Source organism: Tasmannia lanceolata, unplaced genomic scaffold (assembly GCF_043159265.1).
Source record: "Tasmannia lanceolata isolate RefF3 unplaced genomic scaffold, GAP_Taslan_0.1 ptg000012l, whole genome shotgun sequence".
NCBI classification, from domain to species: domain Eukaryota; kingdom Viridiplantae; phylum Streptophyta; class Magnoliopsida; order Canellales; family Winteraceae; genus Tasmannia; species Tasmannia lanceolata.
The window spans coordinates 27,447,468-27,474,593 of NW_027518689.1; the positions used below are offsets into that span (position 1 = coordinate 27,447,468).

Genomic DNA, 27,126 nt, shown 5'->3' on the forward strand with positions numbered 1-27,126 from the left:
ATTTTAGGCGTTTAAGGGACATCCTTACTTCGGCTGATATAAATCCCATGAGAAAATATCTAGAGATAATAACGGGCTGATATTTTAGGCGTTTTAGGAGACATCCTAATTTCGCCCGCTATTTTCTCTCTCTCTTAATGTTAAGATGAAAGGGAGCCTGACATGTAAGATAATCATTTTTTCGAAATCTTTTTTGAAATAAACAAAAACCCCACATAATATATCTTAAGACGAAGGAGAGGCTGACACGTAAGTGTGGACCCCGATCCCGAGGAAGGCGGCGATGATACATGATCTCCGTCAATCCTCTAAGATCCCCACAATGTGAAGGAGAGCTCTACCAAGGAACTCTAAAAAATGGTGCCACTCACAGCATAGGTAGCAATATAAATGAGATACCTCTTGATTTGCCACTCACAGCACACGTCTCTTATGCAGTTTTTTATTAACTTAGAAGAATTTTGGGCAAAAATCATGTCAAATGGGAACATGCATCCCGGAGAAAATATCTACCTAAGCATGCATGACCCAGGGATGGGCAAATAAAACAAACAAGTCCTAACTCATCACATATAACCCTCACTCAACACATCTAAGAAAGCAGTAAAAAACCATATGCACAGCTACAGCTAAGCAGATAATCAAGATAAGATGAATGAATAAATGCTACAGCTAAGCATGTGAATGGACAGATAAGCACACTAGTAAACAACCAAAGCAGTAGAATAAACACACTAGCATGCTAGCCTATGCAAGATATAATGCTAAGAAAATAGTAATCAATCACATGCTAGAAAAGTAAGCAATCTAAAGTAACACATAATAAACCAAAGACAAACACACCATGAGCTAAAAGATGCAAGGAAAGATAGGGATCGAAAAATCGACGGTGTGTGACGACCAGAAATGCCAGGGAAAAGAAAAGGGGACATACGATAGGTTTATAGAGCGATTCTAAAGGAATCAAGCCCAGCGATCCTGATCCGTTAAAGATCGGACAAGTCTCGCAGTCGTCATAGCCTATCATTGGGCTCAGCAAGGACAATCCCTGTGAAGGGGCGACGCTACATCATCACCCGTCCCAAAACCCGATAAAATGTCGGAAAACCGATGAAAATTGGAAAACCACGATCAAAATCAGAAATGGAATGAAAAGATGGCTCCGAGTGACCTGGGAATCACCATCCTTGCCCATTTTTAGTTTTTGTATTTTTTAATTTTTGATTTTGAAAAGTTTGAAAAGGTGTTATTTAAAAGGTTTAAAAGATTTTTGAGAAAAAGTTTGACTGGACTTAAGATGTCGGTCCTAAGCTGCCTGCATACCATGTGGGAGGGGATCAAGTCAACATAGTTCGAAAACAGCTTTTTCGAAAAATATTTTTTGATGTTTTTTAATTTTTTGATTGTTTTTGAATTTTTGGTTATTTGATTTTTATGCGTTTTTGCGTTTTTTTTATCCCTTTTGATTGAAAAGGGGGTTTGGCTCAGGAGGTTTCCGCCTGTCGTCACCTAAACCTGACAAAGCGTTCCTGTAATCGAGGGAATCCCGAAACTCCAAAAGGATCCAGAGGAACATAAGGAGAATGACTCCGAACGAAGAAGAAACCTGAGGAAATGTCCCTATAATCGATGGAATCCCAAAGCTCGAGTAGGATCCCTAAGAACTTGAAGAGAGTGAACCCGAAGGAAGACAACGTAGAACCCCTGAACCCTATAAGAAGTAATGATCTCGAAGAAAAGGGAACTCCTAAGCCCTGTAAGAAAAGATGACCTCAAAGAAGGGGAAACCCCTAAGCCCTTGTAAGAAATGATGAGATAGGGAAAGGGAAATGGAGGGCAAAGGGGTGGCTCAAGAAACATTCCATCATTGCCTGGACCTTAAAAGGAAATTATGAAGAAGGTCCCTAAATGGAAGGATAGAGAAAAGAAAAGGAGGGGCTCTGAGTAGCCTTCAGATCCGGTTTAATGTGTCCAAACTTCTTGCATTGAAAACACCGGGGTTCCGCTATTTCTTTTCCTTTTCCTTTCTCCTTATCTTTCTTTCCTTTCTTCCAAAGTTTTTTGAACTTCTTCAAGGCTTCTTCTTCGTTGCTATCGGCACTAGATGAAGATGATGAAGATGATGCGTTGGCCTTAAGGGCAATGGATTTGCCTTTATCCTTCTCCTTAAATCTCTTCTCGTCTTCTTCTCAACTAGAGAGAATCATCTCATGGGTGATGAGTGATCCTACAAGCTCCTCCAAACTGAGTGTTTTTATATCCTTTGACTCTAGTACGGCGGTCACCTTCAGATCCTAACCTTTTGGAAGTGACCTAAGCAATTTGCTCACCAACTCATCATTAGCAATAGGTTTACCAAGATTAGCTAATTCATTAGAAATAGAAGAAAAACGAGTATGCATTTCCGAAACATTTCATCTTTAGACATTCGAAAATTTTCATCTTTACTTCTAAGGAGGGTTATCTTGGAATCTTTCACTTGACTAGTTCCCTCATGGGTGACTTCAATTGTATCCCAAATTTGTTTGGCGGAGTGAACGAGAGCAACTCTACCAAACTCCTCCGGAGACAAAGCACAATAAAGAGCGTTTACCGCCTTATAATTTAAGTTGGCTTGTCTCTTTTCCACCACACTCCATTCTTCAAATGGTTTAGTTAGAGGCGTGTATCCAATTTCAACCATGTTCCAAAGTTCAACATCGATAAAAAGTAAATAGAAACGCATTCTTGACTTCCAATAACTATAATTTGTTCCATTGAAGAAGGGAGGTCTAGTTGTAGAATGGCCCTCCGTAATAACATCCAAAGGAATTCCAATGCTGGCCATTTTACAAAAAGAAGAATTTGCCAAAAGATCTAAAAACTCAAACCGATTAAGGCTTTAAAAAAAATCAAGAGCCCTAGGCTCTGATATTGAGATAAGAGTAGGCCCTAGGTGGCAACTCAAAGTGGGGGTGTATAGGGTTTTTAAAACTTTTGCCAAAATATAAAATACGGAAGCTAAAAACAACAATGGCAATTAAAAAATTCAAGCACAACAGAAGATAAAAATCACCAGTGCAATAAAAAGTAAAGGAGACAAGAAAGAGTGCATCGGAGATTTTTAAGTGGTTCGGTCCAAACCAAGGACCTACTCCACTCCACCAAGAACTCTTGATGGCTTCACTAGTCTGATTCCCTTAACGGAGGGGAATCAACCCAAATACACTGAGGATAGCTCTGCGTCCTCGGCACTCACTCTGTGGAGATGGCTACGCATCTCCACCAACACTTGCTCTTCTTACAATGATTGAAGAAAAGAAAAATCCCTCACAAGGGTTTATAAACTTGAAGACGATGTACAAATAAAGCCTATAATTCAAATCCTTAATCTAGAGGTTGAGAGGCACAAAAATAAGCTTGAATCACTCTTAGGATGTTCCAATAATATTTTAGAGTGTAAGGATTAAGTTTGGTGAAGTTTAGAAGCCATATAAATAGGAAAGAACCAAATATGACCGTTATAGGGGCATAGTGGTAATTTTGCAAAATTCCCAACGGCTATATTTTTTTGCCTTCAGACCATTCTCGGAGTTCCGAGAGAATTCTCTAAGTTCCAAGACAATTTTCCGGAGTTCTGAGAAAACAAGCAGGGATTGAATATTTGATCCTTGGACCATTTCTCGGAGCTCCGAGGACATTCTCGGAGTTCTGAGCGCGGAGCTCCGAGAATTATCTCTAACTTCCGAGAAGCTTAATTTCAGCAGATTTTCCAGATTTTTGCTGATTTGAATTTTGGGCCTTTTGGACTTCCAATTCACGCATAGATGGGATGGTTATGAGGGTTTCAAAGTCTTGGAACACCACAAGGGCAATCACTCTACCATTATAGGTCTATTTAGGGGAGTGTGATTTACTCCATTTTATGCTTCTCAAAACCTAAACTAGGATTGGTTTTATACAATCTAAAAAGACTTAAATTAAAACGATCTTCACTTTGCACCGCTTCAAGTCTTCTTGCGTCTTGGATCACAACGTCTTTGGCCTTCCGAATGTGGTCCAATGAGAGCTTCTTGGCCTTGATCCAAGGAACCTTGATATCAAACTATCATGATGTACAACTAAGACATTAAAACACATTAGTGAAATAAAATCACTTGTGTTTTGGAATCATCAAAAGAAGATGGGAATGCCAAGGTGGGAACCATTGGGCTTACAAGGGGAAATTTGTTATTTGGAATCCTCACACATTAAAAAAAGGGGAAATTTAACTTGGCGGAACCCTCATGCACTAATTAAAAGGGAAAACTTTGTCATGCAGAACCTTCACGCAGTAACAAGCAGGGAAAAATTTTATGTGGAACCGTCACAGAATAACAAAAAAGGAAATTTAATTAGGCGGAACCCTCGCACACTAATCAAAAGAGAAAGCTTTGTTATGGGGAACCTTCACGCAGTAACAAGCAGGAAAAATTTGTTACGTAGAACCTTCACACAATAGCAAAAGAGGAAATTTAATTCGGCGGAACCCTCACACACTAATCAAAAGGGAAAGCTTTGTTATGCGGAACCTTCACGCAGTAACAAGCAGGAAAAATTTGTTACGTGGAACCCTCACACAATAACAAAAGGGGAATTTAATTAGGCAGAACCCTCACGCCTTAATCAAAAGGGAAACTTTGTCATGCGGAAGCTTCACGCATTACAAGCCGGGGTAATTTGATTGAAGAGTAACATTCTTATAAAAAGATTGATAATCTCTTGCTTCTGATTGATTAATTGATTTAGATTGAATTCTTTGGAGATTGCTTTGTCTCTCCAAAGAAGCGAAAACTATTTTTTATTTTTTTGATATGCTTGTTGGATTGATTGATTGATTTGGATCGATTGATTGATTCAGATTGATCCCTTTGAGAATTGCTTTGTCTCTTGCCGAGAAAATGGGAGTGCGAGTTCCTTGCTGAGGACTGGACTCACATGATTTGCTGGGATTTTGAATATTGACCCTTTTTGAAAGAATTGGATCTTGTTGGGAATTGAATGCTTTGAGCAATTGACAACGGACTCTCTGGAAAGTAGACTCTACACTCCACTGGGGACTAATTTTTTTCTTTTTTGAAGAGTTGACTCTGTTGGAGAGTTGACTTGATTGAGGAATTTGGAGGTTTAGCTTGAGATGTGCTTGTGACCTCTCTTATCTCAACTTGCTGAAGACATTGGCACTGATTGCCTTTGTGTGCTTGACATCTTTTATGACGCAAGTCATAAAAGATGCCCCTAGTGTATTTTGTGCTTCCATGACAAGAGTCATACGGAGGCGGAACAATGGTGTTTGAGGAAAAGATGATTCGTTCTGTGAAGGCTTGAGGTTGCATAGTTTTTTTTTGGGGGGATGAAGAGGATAGGACAATCACCATGATGGCTGAGTCTGAGGATCTCTTTCTTGCATTGCTCACTCCTGGAGGCTTAGGGTCTCTAGTAGGTTGGAATAGGATGTCTCTTGTCCCTTTTGATACCTAAACCCGGACTAGCTCTGATGATTTTTTTAGGGCATGCTGCCATTCTTCAAAGGCCTGTGACTTTGACTTCAAAGGGAAATGACAACAAATAAAATAGGAGAAATGAATTTCAAAGGACTCAACCAAAGAAAACCATTACTCAAGAGACTCGACTAATTTTTTTTTGACTCACTCTTGGATCTTATGTGTTATATGTTTTAGGGTATGGCCTAGCCACTCTAAGAGTATTTCGAATACCGTGTCAAAAGACACTACTCTCCTCCTTCGATATTTCCGTCTTGGTTATTATCTTTTTCAGATTGCTCGGTTTCAATGCCCCTAGTTTAGATGAGTGTCAAAGTAAGCTTGCCGTCATTACTTGGACTCTGAGATTCTGCCTTGATTGAAGACTCTTTCTTCGCCTCATTGATTCGCTCATTCTGAGAAGTCATTGCCATTGACTAGATTGCCTTTCAAGGTTTTCAATCTGGCGGACCACTTGCCCTAACTTTTGCTTGGATCGCCCTTTCGGGTTTTCGGTACAGCGGCTTGATACCCTAACTTTTGCCTAAGCTGACTTTTTTGGTTGTCGTCTCACCGGGTAAATGACCCTAACTTTTACGTAGGTCGCCCTTCCAGGTTTTCAACCTAGCAGGTCTTCAGACTCCATTGTTTTTCTCTTTCTCTCTTTTGTTCACCTCGAACCTTTGCTTGTTCACCAAAAGGACTTTCTAGGTGGGCTTGAGTTCAAGGGGATTGGTTAGCTGCTGTTATAGGGTCAAAATGGGGTGTCTACGGTAAGGCATGAATAGTAAAACGACCTTTCCTCTTTATTATAATAAAAGATATATATATATATATATATATATATATATATATATATATATATATCTTCTAATTTAAGGAGGTAAATGGGGACACCAAACGGCTGAAACAGTGTTTGGAATAATAACGGTGCAAAACTCTTTTGTAATTCCAACTTTTGCAAGGAGGGGTGCCACGTGGCGAAGCCGCAGCTTCCCACATTCTGTTATATATATATATATATATATATATATATATATATATATATATATATATATATATATTACGATTGGCTTGTGAGAGGTTTTTGGGAAATGAAATAACATTTTGACAGCTCTTTTAATAGTAAAAGACAAGATGGTACTGATATCATTTCCCCATAATAATATATGGGAAATGATATATTACTCCCCTTTTCTTCCTTAGATAGCTTTTTCTAACATAGACAGCCCCGTCCATTGTGGCCGATTTTTTTTAACTCGGGATAGGTAGGACACGGGGGTAAATATATAAAGGGAAATGTTATCAGCACTACTGTATTTTGATGATCGCACTCCTCACTTTATTAAAAGTACTGTATGGCCCGCACCATTGGATGATCCATACTGTCTATTAGATGGGCCATAGCCTAAATAGGTTGTGCCCCAAAATTCATTTCCATAGGTTGATCCTAACCTTTCGATCTGTAGAACGTTAGGATCAAATAGTCCCTCTACAGATCGGAGGGTTAGGATCAGTCTATGGAAATGATTTTGGGGGCACAACCTATTTAGGCTGTGGCCCATCGATTGGATGGTTTGGATCATCCTCTAGTGCTGGCCATACTGTACTTTTAATAAAGTGAGGAGTACGATCATCAAAATACAGTAGTGTTGATAACATTTTCCTATAAATGATATTTGTTAAGGGAAATGTTATCCCCCAAACTGATGAAATCCCCCCTTAACGGATTTTGTGGTTCACTGCCTGAGGATAAATTCACCCCCTCTAACGTTTTTATTTGCCTTTAAAACTTAAGGAATACTCCGGGGTGGGGGGGGGAAGGGGTGTGGTTAATCCATTAGAGCGGGATATCATGAAGGACCCCTTGTTTTTTGACAGAACGAGATCCCGTTTTGCTAGCAACACTCTCTTTATGTTGGAGGTGGAGCAAACATTCAAAAATCTTGACAAGGGACAAAAACCAGCAAGTAGGACACTGGACATGGTTTTTCATTTAGCCGATTAATAACCAACAAACAATCTTCTTCAATACACACTTTGGAAAGCCACATCCATCAGATAGACCTCCACGTCAATGGGAATTTATATTCTACTATATCAGAAAAACTTAATTATAGTATAGAATTTGCCAATTTGTCTTCTTGGTTAGTGTGGATGGACTATAGTGTTTTTCCTGGTAAGAAGAAAGACCCCAAAGTCTGTTTTGGAATGTTAGATGTTTAAATGGCCTTGTCTGCAAAAGGGTAGTAGAGATTTGATAAGATATGTCAAACTAGATGTAATGTTTATTCAAGATATCAAAATTGAAGTGATTTGGAGTGATGCAATTAAGTATGTTTGGGATAAAGCAACACCCAACAACTTTCTGTCGAGAGGTTTCTCTGGTGTGTTTGAACTATGTAGGATCCTGAACTGATTGTGTTTTGCATTGGAATGCCATTTCTGTTTAAACTTTGATACGATATGTTTTCATGGCCGACGACATTTAGCTTCCCCAGGTGCAAAAGCCAAAAGAGTTTTCTCTAGATTTAATTACTGGTTCTTAGATCCTCCTTTTCATGTCCTTGCCATGTTGCTAGTCATTAACATTGTTAGCTGTCTTAAGGAGAAGTCACTCTCTTCCATTTTATTCATTAGCTTGTTGAGAACTTTTATGAATTTATTTCTAGTGAACATTTTGTTAACCTTTCTTTACTTGATATTATTATAGATTTGAAAAGTCCAACTCTCTTTAGATTTGAGCAACTATGACTGGTGTTTGTGTTTAGTTGGTGGAAATTTGAACCTTTTGAGCGTAGCGTTGGGATTAGCTTATTTAAAAAGCTGAGAGCCTTGAAAATGGAGCTTCGTTATTGAGATAAGAAAAATTGGCAATTTATTGTCCCAATAAATGCAAGATTAATTGTGACAGAGATGCTTTTGAATAGAAAAGAGGAAAATTTCTCTCTTTTGAGCTTGAGAAACTTTCTATGATGGAATCAAAATTAATCTGAGAAAGATTTTTTGTCTGTGGATCTACATGGATTTTTCATATCCAACATTTGAAGATAATGATTTGTTGATATTTTTCTTTCATGACGAACCTAGAAAAAGTTGTTGAGCTACCATTTAAAAAAGGCCACTGAGCTTGTTGGATTAAAAAATTATGGGAGATCCTTGAGTTGGGTGTGATGTTGACCGTGGAGGAATTCTATTTTTGTCAACACCTCATGAAGCATTTAACACGTCTTTTATTGCTCTAATTCCAAAATGGATGCTTAGGATATTAAGGGATTTAGACTGATTAGCTTGGTTAGTGGAGCTTATAAGATACTTCCCGATATTTTATCCACAGCTATTTTCGAAAGCAAACCACCCCATGCCTTTGTGTCCTATCTAGAATCTCATTTGCTATAACTTTATGGATGCGCAGCCACAGAGCCACACTCATTGATTTTTCCCTACAAGAAATGACAAAGAAGGTGTGTTTTTTAATGAACTGAAGAAAATGGAAATATTGGTATGTCTCAACTGTTTGCCTTTGGCACTTTCACTTTACTCTTGCTGTTGAAAATGATAGGGTACATTTTTTGTATGGCCCAGAACATGTTATTTCTCTTGGTGTGGATTTGTTGTATCATAACTATATTACATGGAGGATGCCATTGTGCTAGCCTTGGCCTCATGATCAGGCGAGAAATATTCGTCTCTTAATTGCCTTTGTTGAAGAGACTATGAGTTCATGAATCAATGGAAGAAAATCCTCAGTTACTGGAATTAATTTTGATAAAGATATACAGGATAGGTTAGCTGCTGTTATAGGGTGCTAGAATTCTCTTTTTTTTTTTTTTTTTTGTTCCAAATTGAAAGCCCAAAAATTCAAGAACAAAAGCTAAAACAGGAGGAAGCAAGAAAGAAGAAAGAAAAGAGAAAAAAAAATACAATAAGGATCAATGGTATATCCAATGACCAACAGACAAAGAAGGCAATAATTGCCCAAAACTTACAAATAAAACCCTAGACAAAAGAGACTTCTTATTTTTTGATAACCTGGTCTTCTTCATGATATAGTGGAAAGGATGGAATCTAGGTTGGTCTGTTGGAAATCATATTCCCTTTCCTGGTCGAATTGTTTCGATCAAGCTACTTAAGCCAATATCTGTATTTGTATATTACAGTCTATCTCTATATAAAATTATAATTTTCATGGAAAATATGATTGAAAATTATGAAAGATATGTTTTCCTCTAATTTGTTTAGGATGGCATTGACTGAACCTTAAAGTCCTTATCTCTGATCATTATAAAGTTTTTAATTCTAGTCTTGTTTGATTCTTATTCTAAGAGAAGATATTTCTTTAGGAGTTTCCTTGGAATTGGAATCATTATTAACAATGCTGGAAGGAGTTTTAATTTCCCCTAATTGAAGTGAAGATTACGTGATTTGGGAATTTGATACAATTATATGTATTTTCCTCCATTGCAGGGAGTTTTAGATGTATTTTTCTTCTCTTCTCATCTCTCCACTTCATCTAATGTAGAAGACAACATGGTATCAGAGCTCAAAGTGCAAGTTGTTGTCTCCCTCCCTCCTTGAAGGTACCACACCCTACAACCCTAACCCTAAATCCCCCCATCTTCTCCTCTTCGTTTTTTTCTTCTCTAACCCTAGCCGGCCACCCTCTTTTTGGGTTTTTCAATAGCCACAACCCCCAACCTCCATTTCTTTGGGTTTTCCACCCCAATCCTTCTCACACAACCCTAACCCTAGCCGCCCCTCCCTTTTGGGTTTTTCAACCCCTCCAACCCTAGACGCTCCTCTCTCTTCCTTCTCCCCTTTGTGTTATCCACCCCAACCCTCCTCACTCACCCCTAAAACCCTCATTGATTTGTGTTTTCTCCCACCCTACCTAGCCGCCCCTCCTCAATCATCCTTTTTTTGGATTTGTCAAACCCTAACCCTAACCCTAACCCTAGACCTAACCGCCCCTCCCTTCTTTGGATTTCTCAAACCCTAAACCTAGACATAACCACCCTCTCTCTTTTGGTGTTTTCACCACTCTTACTTTGATTTTTGAGTTAAAACCCTAACACTAAATCTTGAAAACTTTTCACATCAGTTTCTAATCTCCTTCGTATTCATGATCTAAACACTCATTCTTTCCCTTTTTCATCCCGTTATTGGTTTCGGGGCGATGGTTGATGGCTCTCTCCTTTTTGGTGATACCTTTGTGTGGTGTTATTGATACTTTTTATCCCAGAACCACGTACGGATGTGTTCGAGCTCGCATGTTGGCGACATCGTTGGTGACTTATTTGTCCGTTGATAGTGGTTTGTTGTTGTTTGTGATTTGGTGTTGGCGTATCTGGTTGTTATTGGTGGTGATTAATTGGTTGTTGATGGTGTTTATAGTTGGTTTGTAGTTGGTATTAGTGGTGGTGCGTGCTGTTGGTGAATTGTTGGTTGTGTTGTTCGTTGATTCGTTGTTCATGGTTTGTTGGTAGTGTTGGTGGTTCGTTGGTTGCCTTGTTTGTTGTTCCAAATTGAAAGGCCGAAAATTCAAAAACTGAACCTAAAATAGGAGGAAGCAAGAAAGAAAGAAGAACAAAGAAAAAAATACAGCAAGGATTGATTGTATATCCAATGAGCGCAACAAACAAAGAAGGTAATAATTGCCCAAAACTTACAAATAAAAGCCCAGACATAAGAGACTTCTTATTTTTTGAGACCTTGGTCTTCTTCAAAAGGTGGTTGCCCTTTGATTAAGATAGGGATATGATAGGGGAAAGGATGGATTCTAGTTTGGTATTTTGGAAATCATATTCCCTTCCCTGGTTGAATTGTTTCGATCAACCTACATGAGCTAATATCTGTATTTAAAGTCTATCTCGATATAAAATTCTAGTTTTGATGGAAAATAAGATTGAAAATTATGAAAGATACATGTTTCTCTAATTTGCTTAGGAAGGCATTGATCGAACTTTAAAGCCCTTTTCTCCGATCATTATAAAGTTTTTAATTCTAGTGTTGTTTGATTCTTATTCTAAGAGAAGATATTTCTTTAGGAGCTTCGATGGAATTGGAATCACTATTAATAATGCTGCAGGGAGTTTTAGTTTCCCTTAATTGTAGTTGTTGAAGAGTATTTTGGTCATTACGTATAGTGTTGAGGGTATTCTTCTCTTTACACATGTAACCATACTTTGGGTTGTATATATACATCATATTACATGTGAGCTCCCTTTAGTGGAGAATCTCAGCATCTTCTCCCTCACTCTTATTCGTCTCCTTCTCTTCCTAATTCATTTCTCAACATGGTATTAGAGTTAAGATCCTAAAGGGTGGAAAGAAAGGAAGAGTCACTCATCACCATCTCCATCTCCGGCGGTGACCTCCACCACCGGAGACACCTCCGACGACCTCCACCACCTTTGGTCACTACCTCCAACTTTGGCCACCACCTCCACCTTCGGCCACCACCCGTACTTTCACCACAACCTATGGTTCTCTGCCTTTTCGAAACCCTAAACCCTAAATCTGAGAACCTTAAACCCGAAATCCGTAAAATCCTTACCCTAAACCCTAAATCCCTAGCCCTAGCTCAACCCGCACTCTAAATCCCTAACCCTTCTCTTCTTGTGAGTTCCTAAATCCTACCCATTTTTTGTAAATACCATTTGTGAATCCATCCCGAAAAGATCCCCTTGTGTATATTCTTCCTTATTTGTTATTTTATTTTGTTCTATCTCCATAAATCTCTTTCCTTTCTCCATCCATCTTGCTCTTTTTTGTTCTAAATTCATCTATCCCTTTCTTTTCTAACTCTTAGTTCATTGTTGGGTTCTTTCTAGTTCACTTAACCCTCTTCTTTATGGATTATATTCTTTCTTTCTTTCTTTTTTGAAGCCCTCCTCCCCTCCACGCCATCCTAATCTTTGTTCTCTCTCTCTCTCTCTCTCTCTCTATATATATATATATATATATATATATATATATATATATATATATTCGTTGTGTTCTTTGGTGTTTGTGTTTATCTCAAAGGTGCACTCCAAGTATTTGCTGAAATGTCTAAGCGAGATGTCGTGCCTTGCAATTCCCTTTTCCGCTGCAAGTTGAAGGCCTTCGCCCTCAACTTGAGGGGGAGTGTTGAAGACCTCTATGTTTTGTTGTTGTCTTTGGGTTGGTGTAATATCGTCCTCCTTGTTGGAGTGCTGTGAGGTTTCCCTTGTTGGTTCATTGGTTGCTTGGTTAGTTTCTTATTCGCATTATTAGTTGCTTCTTCGCGTTGTTAGTTTGTTGGTTGGCTGCTTTCTTTTTTGGTTGGTTGGTTGGTTCGTTTTGTGGTTGGATTGTTGGTTGGTTGATTGTGGTTGGTGATTGGTGGACTCGCTTTGCAGGTCCTGTTGTTGACGCTTCTATATGTGTGTGTAGTTGCTTTGCGTAGTTTTACGCCCTTGTTGTTGTTATTGTTGTAGTGGTTTGCGTTGCAATCCACCTTGTTGATACTTCTACATGTGTGTAATTGCCTTGCGTATATTTACGCATTCATTGTGATTGTTGTGGTTTGTGTTACAATCCACCTTGTCGCCTGATCTCTACTTGTGGTGTTGCTGTTGTTTGTGTGTGCACCATTGGTGTACTTATTTTGTTCGATGGATCGTTGTTGTTTCCCCGCCGAGGTGCCTCCGTTTGATAGTTCTTCGTATGTAGATTTGGTAACCGTACTTTGATTCATGGGGAGACTCTGTGGTGATCGCTCTGGTAGTTGTGCTGATTCAGGGAGAGCTGTTATTTTTCGGTGGTCGTTGATCTCGCCGTTGTACTCATGGTGGTCGTTATCTTTTTTTATGTTATTTCACCATGTATTCACCACACCAGCTTGTGGGGGAGTGTTTTACCAAACTGACTGTGTATGAGATTATTGCTTTTTTGTTGTATGGGTATTATAATTGTTTGTTGTAGTTTTCTTTGTAACAAGCTGGAGTTCTATAGTATATACACTCCATCTTGAGGGTGCGTGTTGAAAAGTATTTTGGTCATTATGTATAGTGTTGAGGGTATTGTTGTCTTTACACATGTAACCCTACTTTGGGCTCTATATATACATCATATTACATGTGAGCTCCCTTTAGTGGAGAATCTCACAATCTTCTTCGTCACTCTTCTTCTTCTCCTTCTCTTCCAATCCACTTCTCAACAGTAGTGAAGATTACGTGATTTGGGAATTTGATATTAGGTGGTCGTTTATGTGTGAAATCGTTTTATTCTGAATTTTTAAGACTTTCATTTCAGTCCTCTCCCAATTTGTCTACCTGGGATTCACCTGTGATGATAGTGTTTTTATTACTAGTTATTAATGGCAAACTCCTAACTCGGAACTGACTTGAGTTACCGAAATAAGCCAGATGACTTCTTGTAAATTCTATATGATTACCTGGTTGAGAAGCCTTCACCTTTTCTTATTCATTGTTTGTAGTCCCATCAGGTTTGGCTCTCTATTTTATCCTATTCAATGTTTATATGGGTCTGATCAATTTTTTCCTATCCTAGTGACTTAGTGAATTAGTGCAGGTGTACGGTCAATAGGAAAAGGTTATCTTTGAAAAAATTATCTTTCCTTCTACAATCTTGGGAACGGACTTTTAGAGTTTTCTTTGGTACCCATAACAGCCTGATGGGGCTGATCGTATCCATCATTGTTGAAGTATCAGAAAGAATGTATATATTGTACTGTTTACATGGAATCCTCATTAATGATATGTGCATGATTAGATTGGAGTCAGTTAGAAATGTTCAGTGCTGCAAAAAGAAAATGTTGTCTGGAGCAAGCCTCCCATTGTTTTTTTAGAACTAAACTTCGATTGCAGTAGTAAATTGTTTAAAGTTGCTTAGATGAGCGAAGGAAGGCTATTTTGGGGAGATATTACTGATTCTTCTGGTATTGTTATTTCTGATTGTCAAAATTGAAAAAAATAATATAGAAAAGAAAACCAAAAAATAAATTAAGATTGAATTGAACTAAAGGATTATGTAAAATTAATCTATAATTAAGATTCTTCTGCTATTGTTAATCTAAAATTAAGATTCTTCTACCTACTGTTTTCAATTTTATTGATTTACATTTTTTTTGGGATTAGGTATTCCTTCGAGATCCCCTAGAGGATAATGTAATTCCCATCATTGAGGAACTCCGGAGGCGTTTGCCGCCTGCATATACTATTTCCCAACCACTAAGAAAAGGGAGGGAGCACTCGAGCGGGGAACCTGATATCGAAGCAAGCGAAGATGGTAAGGATGCCTTTGGGCATCTCTCTGTTGTGTCAGTTCTTTTTTTATATTCAAATTAGTTTTATAATTTTTTTGGAAAGCATACCATTGTTTCTTACGGTGATTATCTCTTTTTCTTAAAGTTAGATGTTAGAACCAATTGTACGTAACTTCAAGTAGATATACTATTGTTTGACACCCTGACAGTGTTGAGTCATGCAATGTAGAGTCTCCATTTGAATTTCGTGCACTGGAGGTGGCTTTGGAAGCCATTTGCAGTTTTCTTGATGCACGTACCACGGAACTGGAAACCGCTACTTACCCAGCTTTGGATGAGCTGACCTCCAATGTAAGTTGATTTTTTTTTCTTTTTTTTTTCATCTTTTCAATCTATTTTGTTGATATTGTTGAATAAGGAAGTTGACTAGAGATAAACTTATTGGAGAATTATTTTTCATGTTTTATACATGTATCTTAGGTAAGTATCTCTATTTTACCCTGGCTGGGAGATAAAATGCATCTGTTAAAATTTTATTTATAGCCCATAAAGTGCAAAATGCGCTATGTACATGACGCATCTCCAACTTTGATGCCCTTCCCATCTCCACTCCTATTGAGTGCATTTTTTTCAGGCATGGATTGGATAATTTCTTTTTTCCCAACTCCATGTCTGCACTAGCTTATACACTAACAAAATTACCAGAAACTCATGAGGTCGTGCTTGAGTTTACAATGAAAGGAACATATGAGTAATGTAATGAGCATGTTGTAATAGCTACACAGGCTGAATTCCAGTTTGATGATCTCAAAACATTAACAGACTCTTATTTCTATTGCGCTAGCCTTTCTTGATCATTTCATCTCCACTTTGAGTGAATCTTTATACCTTTTCTTTCAAAGTGGATTTACAAACCAGTGGAAGAGGCACGGAGCATACCTTAGATAAGTTGGACTCCAAAATACTAACAGCTACTTGATTCCCTTAGTTGTGGGCATTATACATTATGCGCTTCCATAAAATCTTCTTAGCTCATGTAATGTTGTCCTCATCTGTTCTGGTTTACTAGTTGTTTCTCTATTCTTGATTCACATAATGATAATAGAAATTCAATTGTATTCTTTTCCATCACATGAATATGGAAGGTTATATTTTTTTCTCATATGCATATCTATTGCATTAATTTGTTATGTTATATATATATACACACACATTACATATTATTGATTAGTCTATGCTATTTGAATGGGATATTTTTATGCTTTTCTATTAGTGGCAATCTGTACACATTCGTTTCCTATTGTCTTTGTTTTATTTCTGTCCTAAAATTCCTTTTTTCGTGTGGTATCACACAAGCAGTTTGCCAACAACTATCATAATGTTCAGATCAATAGGCGTAACTTGGATCGGGTGCTTAAGTTAAAGACTGCAATGACAAAGTTGACTGCTAGGGTTCAAAAGGTATAGCTTTGCCTTTTAAAAACTAAAATCTGGTCGATTTTGTTTTGACTTGTAGTGTCATATTCATTTTGTGCTAACATATTGAAACTATGGATTTTTCGGGCTTGATCTCTGGTGTCTTCTAAAAGCTATTCTTTATAGTTTTCTGAGTGGTATGCCAATAAAATAACATTAGAAAATTCCTGACTTATCTAGAGATCAATGAAAACATCAAAATCTCTATTCTTGGTGATGTATATTCAACAACCGTCTTAGCAATATCTCATTAATTTGTGTATGTGTGGGTATCCATATTCTATGTAGATGTGTCTTTTACGTATTTTTGTATGTACTTGTTTTATTATTCGATAAATTAGAAGCTATGGTACCCACATACAGACACATGTAGAGGAATAGAGACAAAACCTGATTTCTTGAAATCAAGGGTATTTATACCGACAAGGTTTTAAATCCCGTTTCTCGTTTTTGGTTTTGGTCACCATAGAAACGGAAACATTTTGGTTTTGGTTGAAATCTTCGGTGGAAATCCTATAAAATTTTGGAAACATATGCAAATGATATAATCTAAAGATGAAACTTGATGCAGATTGTAGGCCCCATAAGCGGCATATGTGCCCATTAGGACTTTTACGTATTTATTTTCATGTTATTTAGTTTCTTTTTTTTGTGATATGTCATGTTATTTAGTTTTTACGACATTTATTTCCATGTTATTTAGAGTTACCGATTTTGTTTTCATGGAATTTTATTTCCATTGCCCGTATATAGGCCACATGTAGATTTTAACTTTAAATGAATTAATGAATTGAGAATACAGATTTCTCCCCCCATCTTTCATCTTCTTCCTTTGCTTCTCCTTTCTTCCCCTCCTTCTTCTCTACTCTTCTCCTTCTCTTCTTCCAAGCAGAAAAATATTCACTTGCATTATCACTCCTAAGAATACAAACAGGAACACCAAATTTGGGTTTTAATCTCAGCACAGAAATCACAAAATATTGGAAACAACTCAAATCGATCTGGCTAGGATCAATGGTCGCATTTGGCTATCGGCTTTGAAAGCATCCATCACATCTCATCTCTACCTACGAGACTTGAATTGGCAGAGTAATTGGCCATCCACTCGCTCACAAGAGGTTCAGCCTCATCTACCAAACCTTTTTGCTACTCCCATAGTGTATGAGACAAATGTATGCATTTCGATTAGGGTCGTATTCTATGGTTACGATTCTACAGATATATCTTTTTCATTCCCTTCTCTTCCTTTTCCTTTTCTCTTCTCATTTCTTTCTTCTATTTCTCTCCTCCCGGGATCACATCAATTTAGTATCAAAACAAAAGATCCCAGAAGTCTTTCCTTCTTTCCCTGTCTCTCTCTTTCCTTTCCCTCTTTTTCCCTATATTTCGTTATCTCCCCTAACGGTCGGCTGCAGAAACAACCCAGATTTCTGGGTTGCTCCTGTCCCAAACCATCCCACAAAAACCCCTATTTATTGTGTAGAAATCAGCCCCAAACCATTGTTTTCAGTCCATCAAACCCTTTCACATAATCCCTAAAGAAACAGATCCTAATAGCCCTTAGTCTAGGCAACCTAAAACTTGTGATTACATAGCCTAAAAACAACCCCATCTTCCTTCAAACTTTACCCTCTCTTCTGTAGGCATGACCACCCATATCTCAACCCCCTTTTCCTTCTCCTTTTCGTTCTAAAACCTTAACCCAAAGATTCCACAACCTCTTGAAACCCTAATCCTTAAAACCCTATCTGAAACCATCCCCTACACTCTGTTGTTCGTCACAATCCAAACCCCTAATACCCTTCCAAACCCATCCTTTCTCCTTTACCCAAACCCACAATAGTACCCTCTAATCCCTTGAAACCCATCTTCCAAAACCTTCAATAGTACCTTCCTGTAGAACCCTAATCAAACCCACCAAGTCTTTCTTTTTTCAACCCTAATCCACACTTCACTCTTGCTTCCCTTCTGGCTTCAGTTTTGTGTAGCCGCTCACCGTCTCCTACGCGTCTCTAGTTCGTCTCCAACATTTAGTAGGAGAAACCCACAAGGGTTTCTAATTTCTGAAGTTTCCTGCTCACAAAGGACAGTCGGTGACTTTCCTTTACTAACTTTTAAAATGGTAATGTGCCCCCCTTTCCTCCCTTGGGCACCCCTTGTTATTTTCTATTAATTGGTCATGTGACCACATGAGAGTTTCCTTCTTAGGTTGGCTGACTGAGAAGGAAAGAGAAAAGAAAAGAAAGCAAAAAGAAAAAAAGAAAAAGAAATTGTCTTGTCTCTTTCATCTCTCTACACTTTCTTCTTCTTTCTCACCCCTTCTCTCTCTAGCTTTTCTCTCTCCTCATTCTCTCTAGTCTGTCCCTCTCTCATTTTTCCTCTCTTTCTCTCATCTCTTGGCCTCTCTCACTTATCTATCTCTCTTTTATTCCCACTCTTTCTCTCTTCTTTCTCCATCTAATTTTATCTCTTCACCCGAGCCATTTCTGGTCGAAATTTGGCCTCGGCGTCAGCATGAGAGTTGTTCAAAACAACGTGACGAGTATACCCAGTCTATTCTCCGCAGTCCACGGTGAGCGCATCTACTATTTTGGCCAACCTTCATCATCCATCGGTTTTGGTCTGACCGCATCCAGTAAGGGTGCAACTCGGGTCACATTCAACCTGAACCCGATGGGTTCAACCCGGAAAAAAATGTCGGGTCGGGTTCGAGTTGATGGTTTGGGCAACCCGACTCTAGTGAAACCCGACATTTTTTGTGAAATTTTTTTTTCTTAAGCTTAAAAACTCGGGTTGAACATGCGTCGGGTTCGGGTTGGAAAAAAGGGTTCCTCGGGTCGGGTTGGGTTGATCCTCGTAGGGTTTGAAATCGGGTCAGGTTGGAAAAAGGAGTTCCTCAGGTAGGGTAGGGTCGGCTTCAACCCGACCCAATCCGACCCAAGTTGCACCCCTACGATCTTGGCCATCCGGGAGTTTGATTTGAGGTTCGCGCATTTTGTTCCTTTCGACATCACTGACAAATCTTACTGCTGATTTCCACAGATTCCATCAGGAGCAATGCGACATTGATTCGCCCCACAATGACTGCACCATGGGTTCCGTATTTCTATGGTTATGATGCCTACTACTATCCATATGGAGATTGCAAGGCTGAGTGTCACAATGGATCAAGGCTGTTGTTGCATACCATAGTCATGATCATCAAAGGACCGTTCGTCTAGTCAAGATATAGTATGCAGAGACGCCAAGACGAAATGGAGATCCTTCTTGCTAGAGCGCAGTGACTTAGGCATGCCTTGTTTTAGTCATGGTTTTAAATTTCGTACGGATTTCGATCACGACCGAAACCGAAACATTCTGAAACTAAAATTGTCGAAATTTACTATTTTTGTCGAAATTTCAGCAATTTCGGCAATTTTGGTGAAATGTTTGATAAAATATTAATTTTTATTTCTTTATAGAATTTCGGCCGAAATTACCGACATTTCGAGTGCTTCTATCGAATTTCGGCTTCGATGAGGACCACAATTATCCCCGAAACTGAAATTTAAAACCTTGGTTTTAGTCGATGGCAAGATGTCCGTGATGAGTTCGCAAAGATCTATGCTCGGGAGCCTCATTATCAGAATCACTTGCGGAGAGCTCGCAAGGAGGCAACCCGTCATGAGCGATTGATAGAGGCAGCTCGTCGTCCGTAGTGTGATAATGTTCACGATGGGGTCGATTATGCACACCGTCTTCTTGTCCTATTGATGAGGCTACATCCCAAGAGGAAGATGCCACGACCGATATTACCAACTCCCATGACATCCCAGACGCAGATGATGCTAGTGATGGACCGGATGTTCTTGGTGATGAGGTTGTCACTGATGATCCAGTTGCTAGATGTACCGAGTCTGAGCCTATTGCAGAGATTGCAGAAAGAGAGGCCCTGATGAGCATTGTGACTGAGGATGCTGGTGATGACGCATGTAGATGTAGGCGAGGGGCATGAGGATATCGTTGTTGCAGATGGTCATACTGTGTAACAGAGGAGATTTTGGCAGACATTGTTCATGTGGATATGGTGCTGCCTGTAGACATTACATTTGACATGGCTAGGATATTTTGTGCGGTTACCGCGAGTGATTATTTACAGTCAATGATTGGCCTCAGCCGGATTGCCACTTTTCCATTCCGTCGTACTTATCAGGATGGACCACTTCTGATGGCCTATATCAGAGGTGACTTCGACGACTTTCCATTCCTATTGCGAGAGTGGGTCATTTACATATTTGATCCAGGCGGACTAGAACTCGAGGCTAGTTCTTTTCAATACGAAGAGAATGATGCAGATTGTAGGCCTCATAAGCGACATGTGCCCATTTGGACTTTTACGTATTTATTTTCATGTTATTTAGTTTATGGGATATTTATTTCCATGCTATTTAGAGTTAAGAATTTTGTTTTCATGGAATTTTATTTCCATTGCCTATATATATAGGCCACATGTATTAGATATTTTAACTTTTGATGAATTAATGAATTAAGAATGCAGATTTCTCCCCTATCTCTCTTCTTCTTCCCTTTCCCTTCTTCATCCTCCTTCCCCTCTTTCTCGTCTACTCTTCTCCTTCTCTTTTTCTCTTCTCCCCTCTTTCTTCCATTTCTCTCCCCCTAGAATCCCATCAAAACTTTAGGAAAGGCTATAGTAAGCATAACTACATATTGAAACCATTACATAAGCAAGACAACCATCCATGCTGGTTTAAAAACTAGCGCACATGTTTGATAATTTAGTACATACCAAATTTCACATGTAATTCATATTAATATTTATACATAGTACATGCACAATTATTTTGAAAATCTTACGATTTACGATTCAATCAAACCTTATAGATTTCGATTTGAATCTCATGATTGAATATTAATCTGTATGATCTTACGATTTTTTATTGAATCTTATGATTTGATCTTAATTGATACAAGTCATTCGATTTATCCTAATTAAGTTTTGTATAAAAGAAAATAGAACCTTTTTTCGATTGACCCCATTTTTCTTTTGCATTAGAAGAATCCTTCAAAAACCCTCCTGTGGGAAGGAATAAGACAGAGAAGGATGAGGAGTTCAAACGAATCAAACCAGTGAACTCGTCAAGCACAATGCATGTGCCCGAGGACATTACTTGCATCAAGGAGGGGGACGACTATAATGAGGACAACATTGATGACTTACCATTTTTTTATAAGGGAGATGATTTTTTTCACCCCCTGTAGGATTCTGCACCCCCCTTTTAAAGTGAATTGTGTGCAGACGTGACACTTTTTGACGTCAAATCACATAGAAAAGGGGTCGCATAATCCTACTGGGGAGGCAAAAAAATCATCGCCCTTTAATAATTGATATTTGCCATTTGATGTTTGAGGCTCTGAGAATCGATATGATCTTGTATCCATTATTCTTTTAAGATTATTATCCAATTTGCATGAGTTTGGATGGGAAATAGATGCTTAGTATGCGACAAGTTTGTTAGCAAACAATTCCTATTATGATATTGAATAACTTATCATAGTAGTTTCTTGTTAAATTAATAAATTTGGATGGAAAAATGAATGATTGGCTATTTTATTATTCTTTGATTTTTTAATATTTTAATATATATATATATATATATATATATATATGTATGTATGTATGTATGTATGTATATGTATGTATGTATATATCTATATATTATATAGCAGAAGAGAAAAGGAAAGATTTATTTGAATTTCTTCCAAAATTCTAATAGAATTACACATCACTTTTTTTTGCTTTTGTTAACAAAGGCCTCCATTAAAGCCCCAGATTTTCAATCCTACCCCTTTCACAATACCTATTTTACCCTTCTTTATACATTTTTAATTATACATTTTGTCCACAAAGTCAACATGGTGGCGTTTTTTCTTTGCAAAATTACGGATTGGGTACATATGTTACATAATACTACGGATTTTTGTGAACATATTACATAATACTACGGATTCCGAACACCTTTAAACATATTGATGACTTCCAGGCAACTTAAGAGGAACAACAATTATGGAAACCTCTATAGATTGGACGGCTAGGATCATCCTATGGAAATGATTTTATGGGCACAACCTATTTATGTTGTGTTCCATCACATGGACGGTTTGGATCAACCTATGATGTGGTCCGTACAGTTCTTTGTCGGCCCGTGCGTCGCATATATATATGGGGTTTCGATCACCCCAAAAATGTGGGCCCCTTATGTTTTGTGAGCGCCACCTCATATAAGCTATATGAGGTGACACCTTAGGAACTCTATTCTCTCTCTCTCTCTCTCTCTCTATATATATATATATATATATATATATATATATATATATACACACGTAACTATTTTATTATTCTCTGATTTTTTTATGATTTTTATATTTTTAATATTATATACACACACACACACACATAAATCAGAATGAATCTTATGGTTTACAATACGATTTTCGATCCAATACGGTTCGACCCCTATTAACGTTTATGTTTCATTTTCGATTTTCAAAACATGGATATGCACCACATTTCACATGCAATTCATATAAATATAAATATGAAAATCATACCGATATAATATACCACTATTACATTTACGATTTTGGTTTATGAATTTTGGCATTTTGGTTTTGGTGGGCATAGAAATTGAAATATTTTCGTCATTTCATGTTTGTTTTGGTGAAAATTTAAAACTATGTATACATATGTACCCTAAGATACTAAGCAATACATATAAATAAAATTTTGAAGAACATAGTTATATTTAGCTAGGAAGAAGTCATTTATGAGGATAATCAAATAATATTTTGAAGAACATGGTAGATGGTATAATCAAATAATATTTTTCTTTTTATTTTGAAATAGTTATTTATGAGGATTTGTACCACAGGTTAGGGACGAAAGAGGGTGAAAAAGATATCTACAAGCTTACTAAGATGAGAGAAAGGATGAGCAGCGACTTGAATCATATAAAATGCATCAAAGACGAGAATCAAAGATTGTTAGTAAAGGAAAACGAGGTAAAAGAGAGGTGGAGAAGTTACTTCGATAAGTTGTTTAAAGGAGAACCTGTAGCGAATTTGAGAGAACTTGATAACGCTTTTGATGATACAAATCGGAGGTTTGTTCGTAGAATCCGAACATCAGAGGTAAGAGTAGCTACGAAAAATATGAAATTAGGTAAGGCTAGGGGGCTGACGATATTCCTATTGAGACTTGGAGATGCTTGGGTGATGTGGGTTTAGTTTGGTTAGCTAGATTATTTAACAATATTTTAAAGACTAAGAAGATACCTGATGAGTGGAGGAACAGTACATTAGTACCTATTTTTAACAGTAAAGGGGATATTCAAAGTTGCACCAATTACTGGGGAATTAAGCTAATGAGTCACACCATGAAGCTTTGGGAGAGGATAATTGAGCATAGACCAAGAAAAGAGATTAATGTATCAGAGAATCAGTTAGGCTTCATGTCAGGACGATCAACAATAGAAGCTATCTTCTTGATTAGGCGGTTAATGGAGAGATTTAGAGAAAATAAAAAGGACCTTCATATGGTTTTCATTGATTTGGAGAAATCATATGATAGGGTTCTTAGGAGTGTTATGTGGTGGGTCCTTGAAAGAAAAAAAGTACCTACTAAATATGTTGATGTGATTAAGGATATGTACAATGGAGCAGCAACTAGTGTCAAAACCACAGATGGCACATCTAGTGAGTTTCCAATTATAATAGGACTGCACCAAGGATCAGCTCTAAGCCCTTATCTTTTTACACTAGTTATGGATGAGCTTAGGGAGGGTATCCAGGATGAGGTGCCGTGTTGTATGCTTTTTGCAGATGACATAGTATTAATCGACAAAACCAAACCAGGGGTAAATGCTAAATTAGAGTTATGGAGAACTACTTTGGAATCTAAAGGTTTTAGACTGAGTAGGACTAAGACAGAATATATAGAATGCAACTTTAGTGATGTAAGGAGGAGGGACGAGGATGTAGTAAATATGACTGGACAGGAGGTACCTAAGAGGGATATCTTTCGCTATCATGGTTCAATTCTACATAAGGAAGGAGAGATTGAAGAGGATGTTAACCATTTAATAAGAGCAGGTTGGATGAAGTGAAAGCTTGCCTCAGGAGTTCTGTGAGACCGTAAATTTCCTACCAAGTTGAAGGGAAAGTTTTATAAGACAACTATGAAGTCAGCCATGTTGTACGGCTCAGAATGTTGTGCCACCAAGAAGCAGCATGTGCATAAAATAAGTGTAGTGGGGATGCAAATGCTTAGATGGATGTGCAGCCACACAAGGCTAGATAGAATTAAAAATGAAGACATTCATAAAAAGGTGGGGGTGGCTCCAATCGTGGAGAAGATGAGAGAGCACTGCTTAAGATGGTTTGGACATATCCAACCACCTTTGGATGCTCCGGTGAGAAGAGGCAACTCGTGCCAAATTGATGGAGTAAAAAGAGGCAGGGGCAGACTGAAGAGGAAAGACTTGATAGCTAAGAACATAACAGAGATCATGACCTTGGATAGGATAGAATGGAAGAAAAGGATCCACGTAGAAGAACCCAACTAGAACCAGAATTAGAGCCGGGTAGATTCTTTTTGCCTTCTTCATGAATTTTTTCTAAAGGATTCATTTAGCCGACCCCAACTAGTTTGGGACAAAGGCTTTGTTGAGTTGTGTCGCGTTATTATACCATCTACCATGCCCGCTTATACTTAAATTGTAAACGCAACACTCTGAAGCTGGAAGCATGATAGTTAATTTAACGAGATTGTCATATATTTGAAACATGATGGGTTATTGTACTAATGGAAATAAAAGCTAAGAACCCTCGTCGTGGGAGCAACGAAAGGCCTCCAACCACCGACAACGATCAAATCCGGTTGCTCGCGATAAGACTTGCGGTGAAGATGAATAATGTAGGGATGTTATAAAAGATTTTTACCTTTTTCAAGCCAACAAATTTCAAGTAAGATTCGTCACCTGACACTTAGATTTATTTTCTTAATACCTTCCAATTGTTTTTTTTTTTTGGGAATTTTTGAGAAAAATCTTTTTGGAATCTCTCTTTTCTTCGAGTGGGTTTTGTCGTGTGAATTTCATACCTGAAAGACACGTTTTCCTTGACGTTGCCTTATGTTCATCCAATTTGCACTATTTTAGTAATTTCAACCAAAACAAAGACCTAAATGACACGTTTCGATCAAAACGTTGATGAAATCTTGGATTGAAATTAATCCAAATGGATTACATGTCAGTGGTTGTCGAAACTGAAATCTTTCAACCAAAATCGAAACATTTCGACTGAAATTAAAAAAAATCTCTTATTGAAGCAAGTAAACATAATTTTCTTTAAAGTACACAATCTGTCTTCTACCAATCTTTCAAAATATCTTTGCTATGTTATGCCCATTTGCTATTTGTGATGGTCTGAACTTGACAACCTCCACTCCTAAGTATTGATGATCTCAATGTTTAGTTTTTCTTCCTTTTTGAACAATATTTCATTGTATATTTCCTTGTTGGAACTTATTTAATACCAAGTAGTATAAAAAAGATAACATTATAGAACTATAGATCCAAGAAGAAGATCAAGTTGAGGAGGAAGAGAACTAGGTTAAATTATTCTAATCTCAATAGAAAACAAAAGGATAGCCCAAAACGATCACTCGAGTCTCTCTTTCTCTTATATAATAAAGCCCTCGGTTTGATGCCCACTCATGCCTTATCTTTGTTCTTCTTCATTGATTTCTTTGACGCATGGGAGATTAAATTTGTATTAGTCCCTCTTCCTTGAGAAGAACCCGGTTTCATGTTCAATGATTGAAAAAAAGGCAATTCTACATTTAATAATACTGTTGAAATTGCCTCATCAATCATAATATGGGAAATCTTGCTAGAAAGATGTAAAAGAAGGATGGAAAATTAGTTAACCCTGTTGAGAGAGAAGATCGGAGAGGAGATTGAGAGAAAGAAAAGAGTGAGTCAGGTAGAGTTCCCCCTTATGTATTTTAATAAAGAGAGAAAAGAGTACAAAGAATAAACTGGCCTTAGGCACCTATATACGTCTAACACTCCCCCTCAACCTGAAATGTATATAATGCATTCCTAGCTGGGTAGAAATATCATTTAGCTCAGCTTTACTCAAAGACTCGGTAAAAACATCAGCTAGTTGATTCATTGATCAAGTGAAAGTAGTGTATATCGCCCCCTTTTGGATTCTCTAGCATATGAAATGGCAATCCACCTCTATTTGGTTGGTTCGCTCAGGAAAGACAGGATTGGTGGCAATGTGAGTAGCAACCTTATTGTCGTAATGCAACTCAGCCAAGGATGAGGAGGAGAAGCCAATCTCAGATAGGAGAGAGCGCAACTAGATAAGCTCTCCACTAGTATTCGAATTGTGCACTCGATTTGGCTACTACATCTTGCTTCTTACATTTCCATTACACTAAGTTACCCTAATGAAGGTACAATACCTAGTAGTAGATCTTCTATCTGCTGGTGACCCTACTCAGTCTGCCTAAAAAAATCCTTCTAACTTTTTATGGCCAAATCTCTTGAAAAGCAGTCCTTTTCCTAGTGAGCTTTTCAAGTATCGAAGAATCTGAATCACAGCTACCCATTGGCAGGTACGAGGAGCACTCATGAACTAGCTAATGACCTCACTGCATATGAAATATCTGGGCGAGTAACTGTGAGGTATATAAGCTTTCCCATTAGCCGTCAGTACCTGCCAGGGTCATCTAACAAGCCTCCCTCTTCTGGACGCAGCTTTGTATTTGGGTCCATGGGGATAGCAGTTGGCTTCATACCCAAAGATCGTGTCTCATCTAGTAGATCTAAC

At 38.0% G+C, this 27,126-nt stretch overlaps 1 protein-coding gene across 2 annotated transcripts in view; it reads left to right on the top strand.

Annotated features, from left to right (window-relative positions):
• LOC143887147 (magnesium transporter MRS2-I-like) overlaps positions 1–27,126 on the top strand; it is a 67,322-nt gene that overhangs the window by 21,872 nt on the left and 18,324 nt on the right. For both annotated transcript variants that reach the window (XM_077391251.1, XM_077391252.1), the window contains 3 exons: positions 14,624–14,774; positions 14,981–15,102; positions 16,111–16,212. In XM_077391251.1, coding sequence (XP_077247366.1) covers positions 14,624–14,774; positions 14,981–15,102; positions 16,111–16,212 — 375 coding nt within the window. The remainder of the gene's footprint in view (positions 1–14,623; positions 14,775–14,980; positions 15,103–16,110; positions 16,213–27,126) is intronic.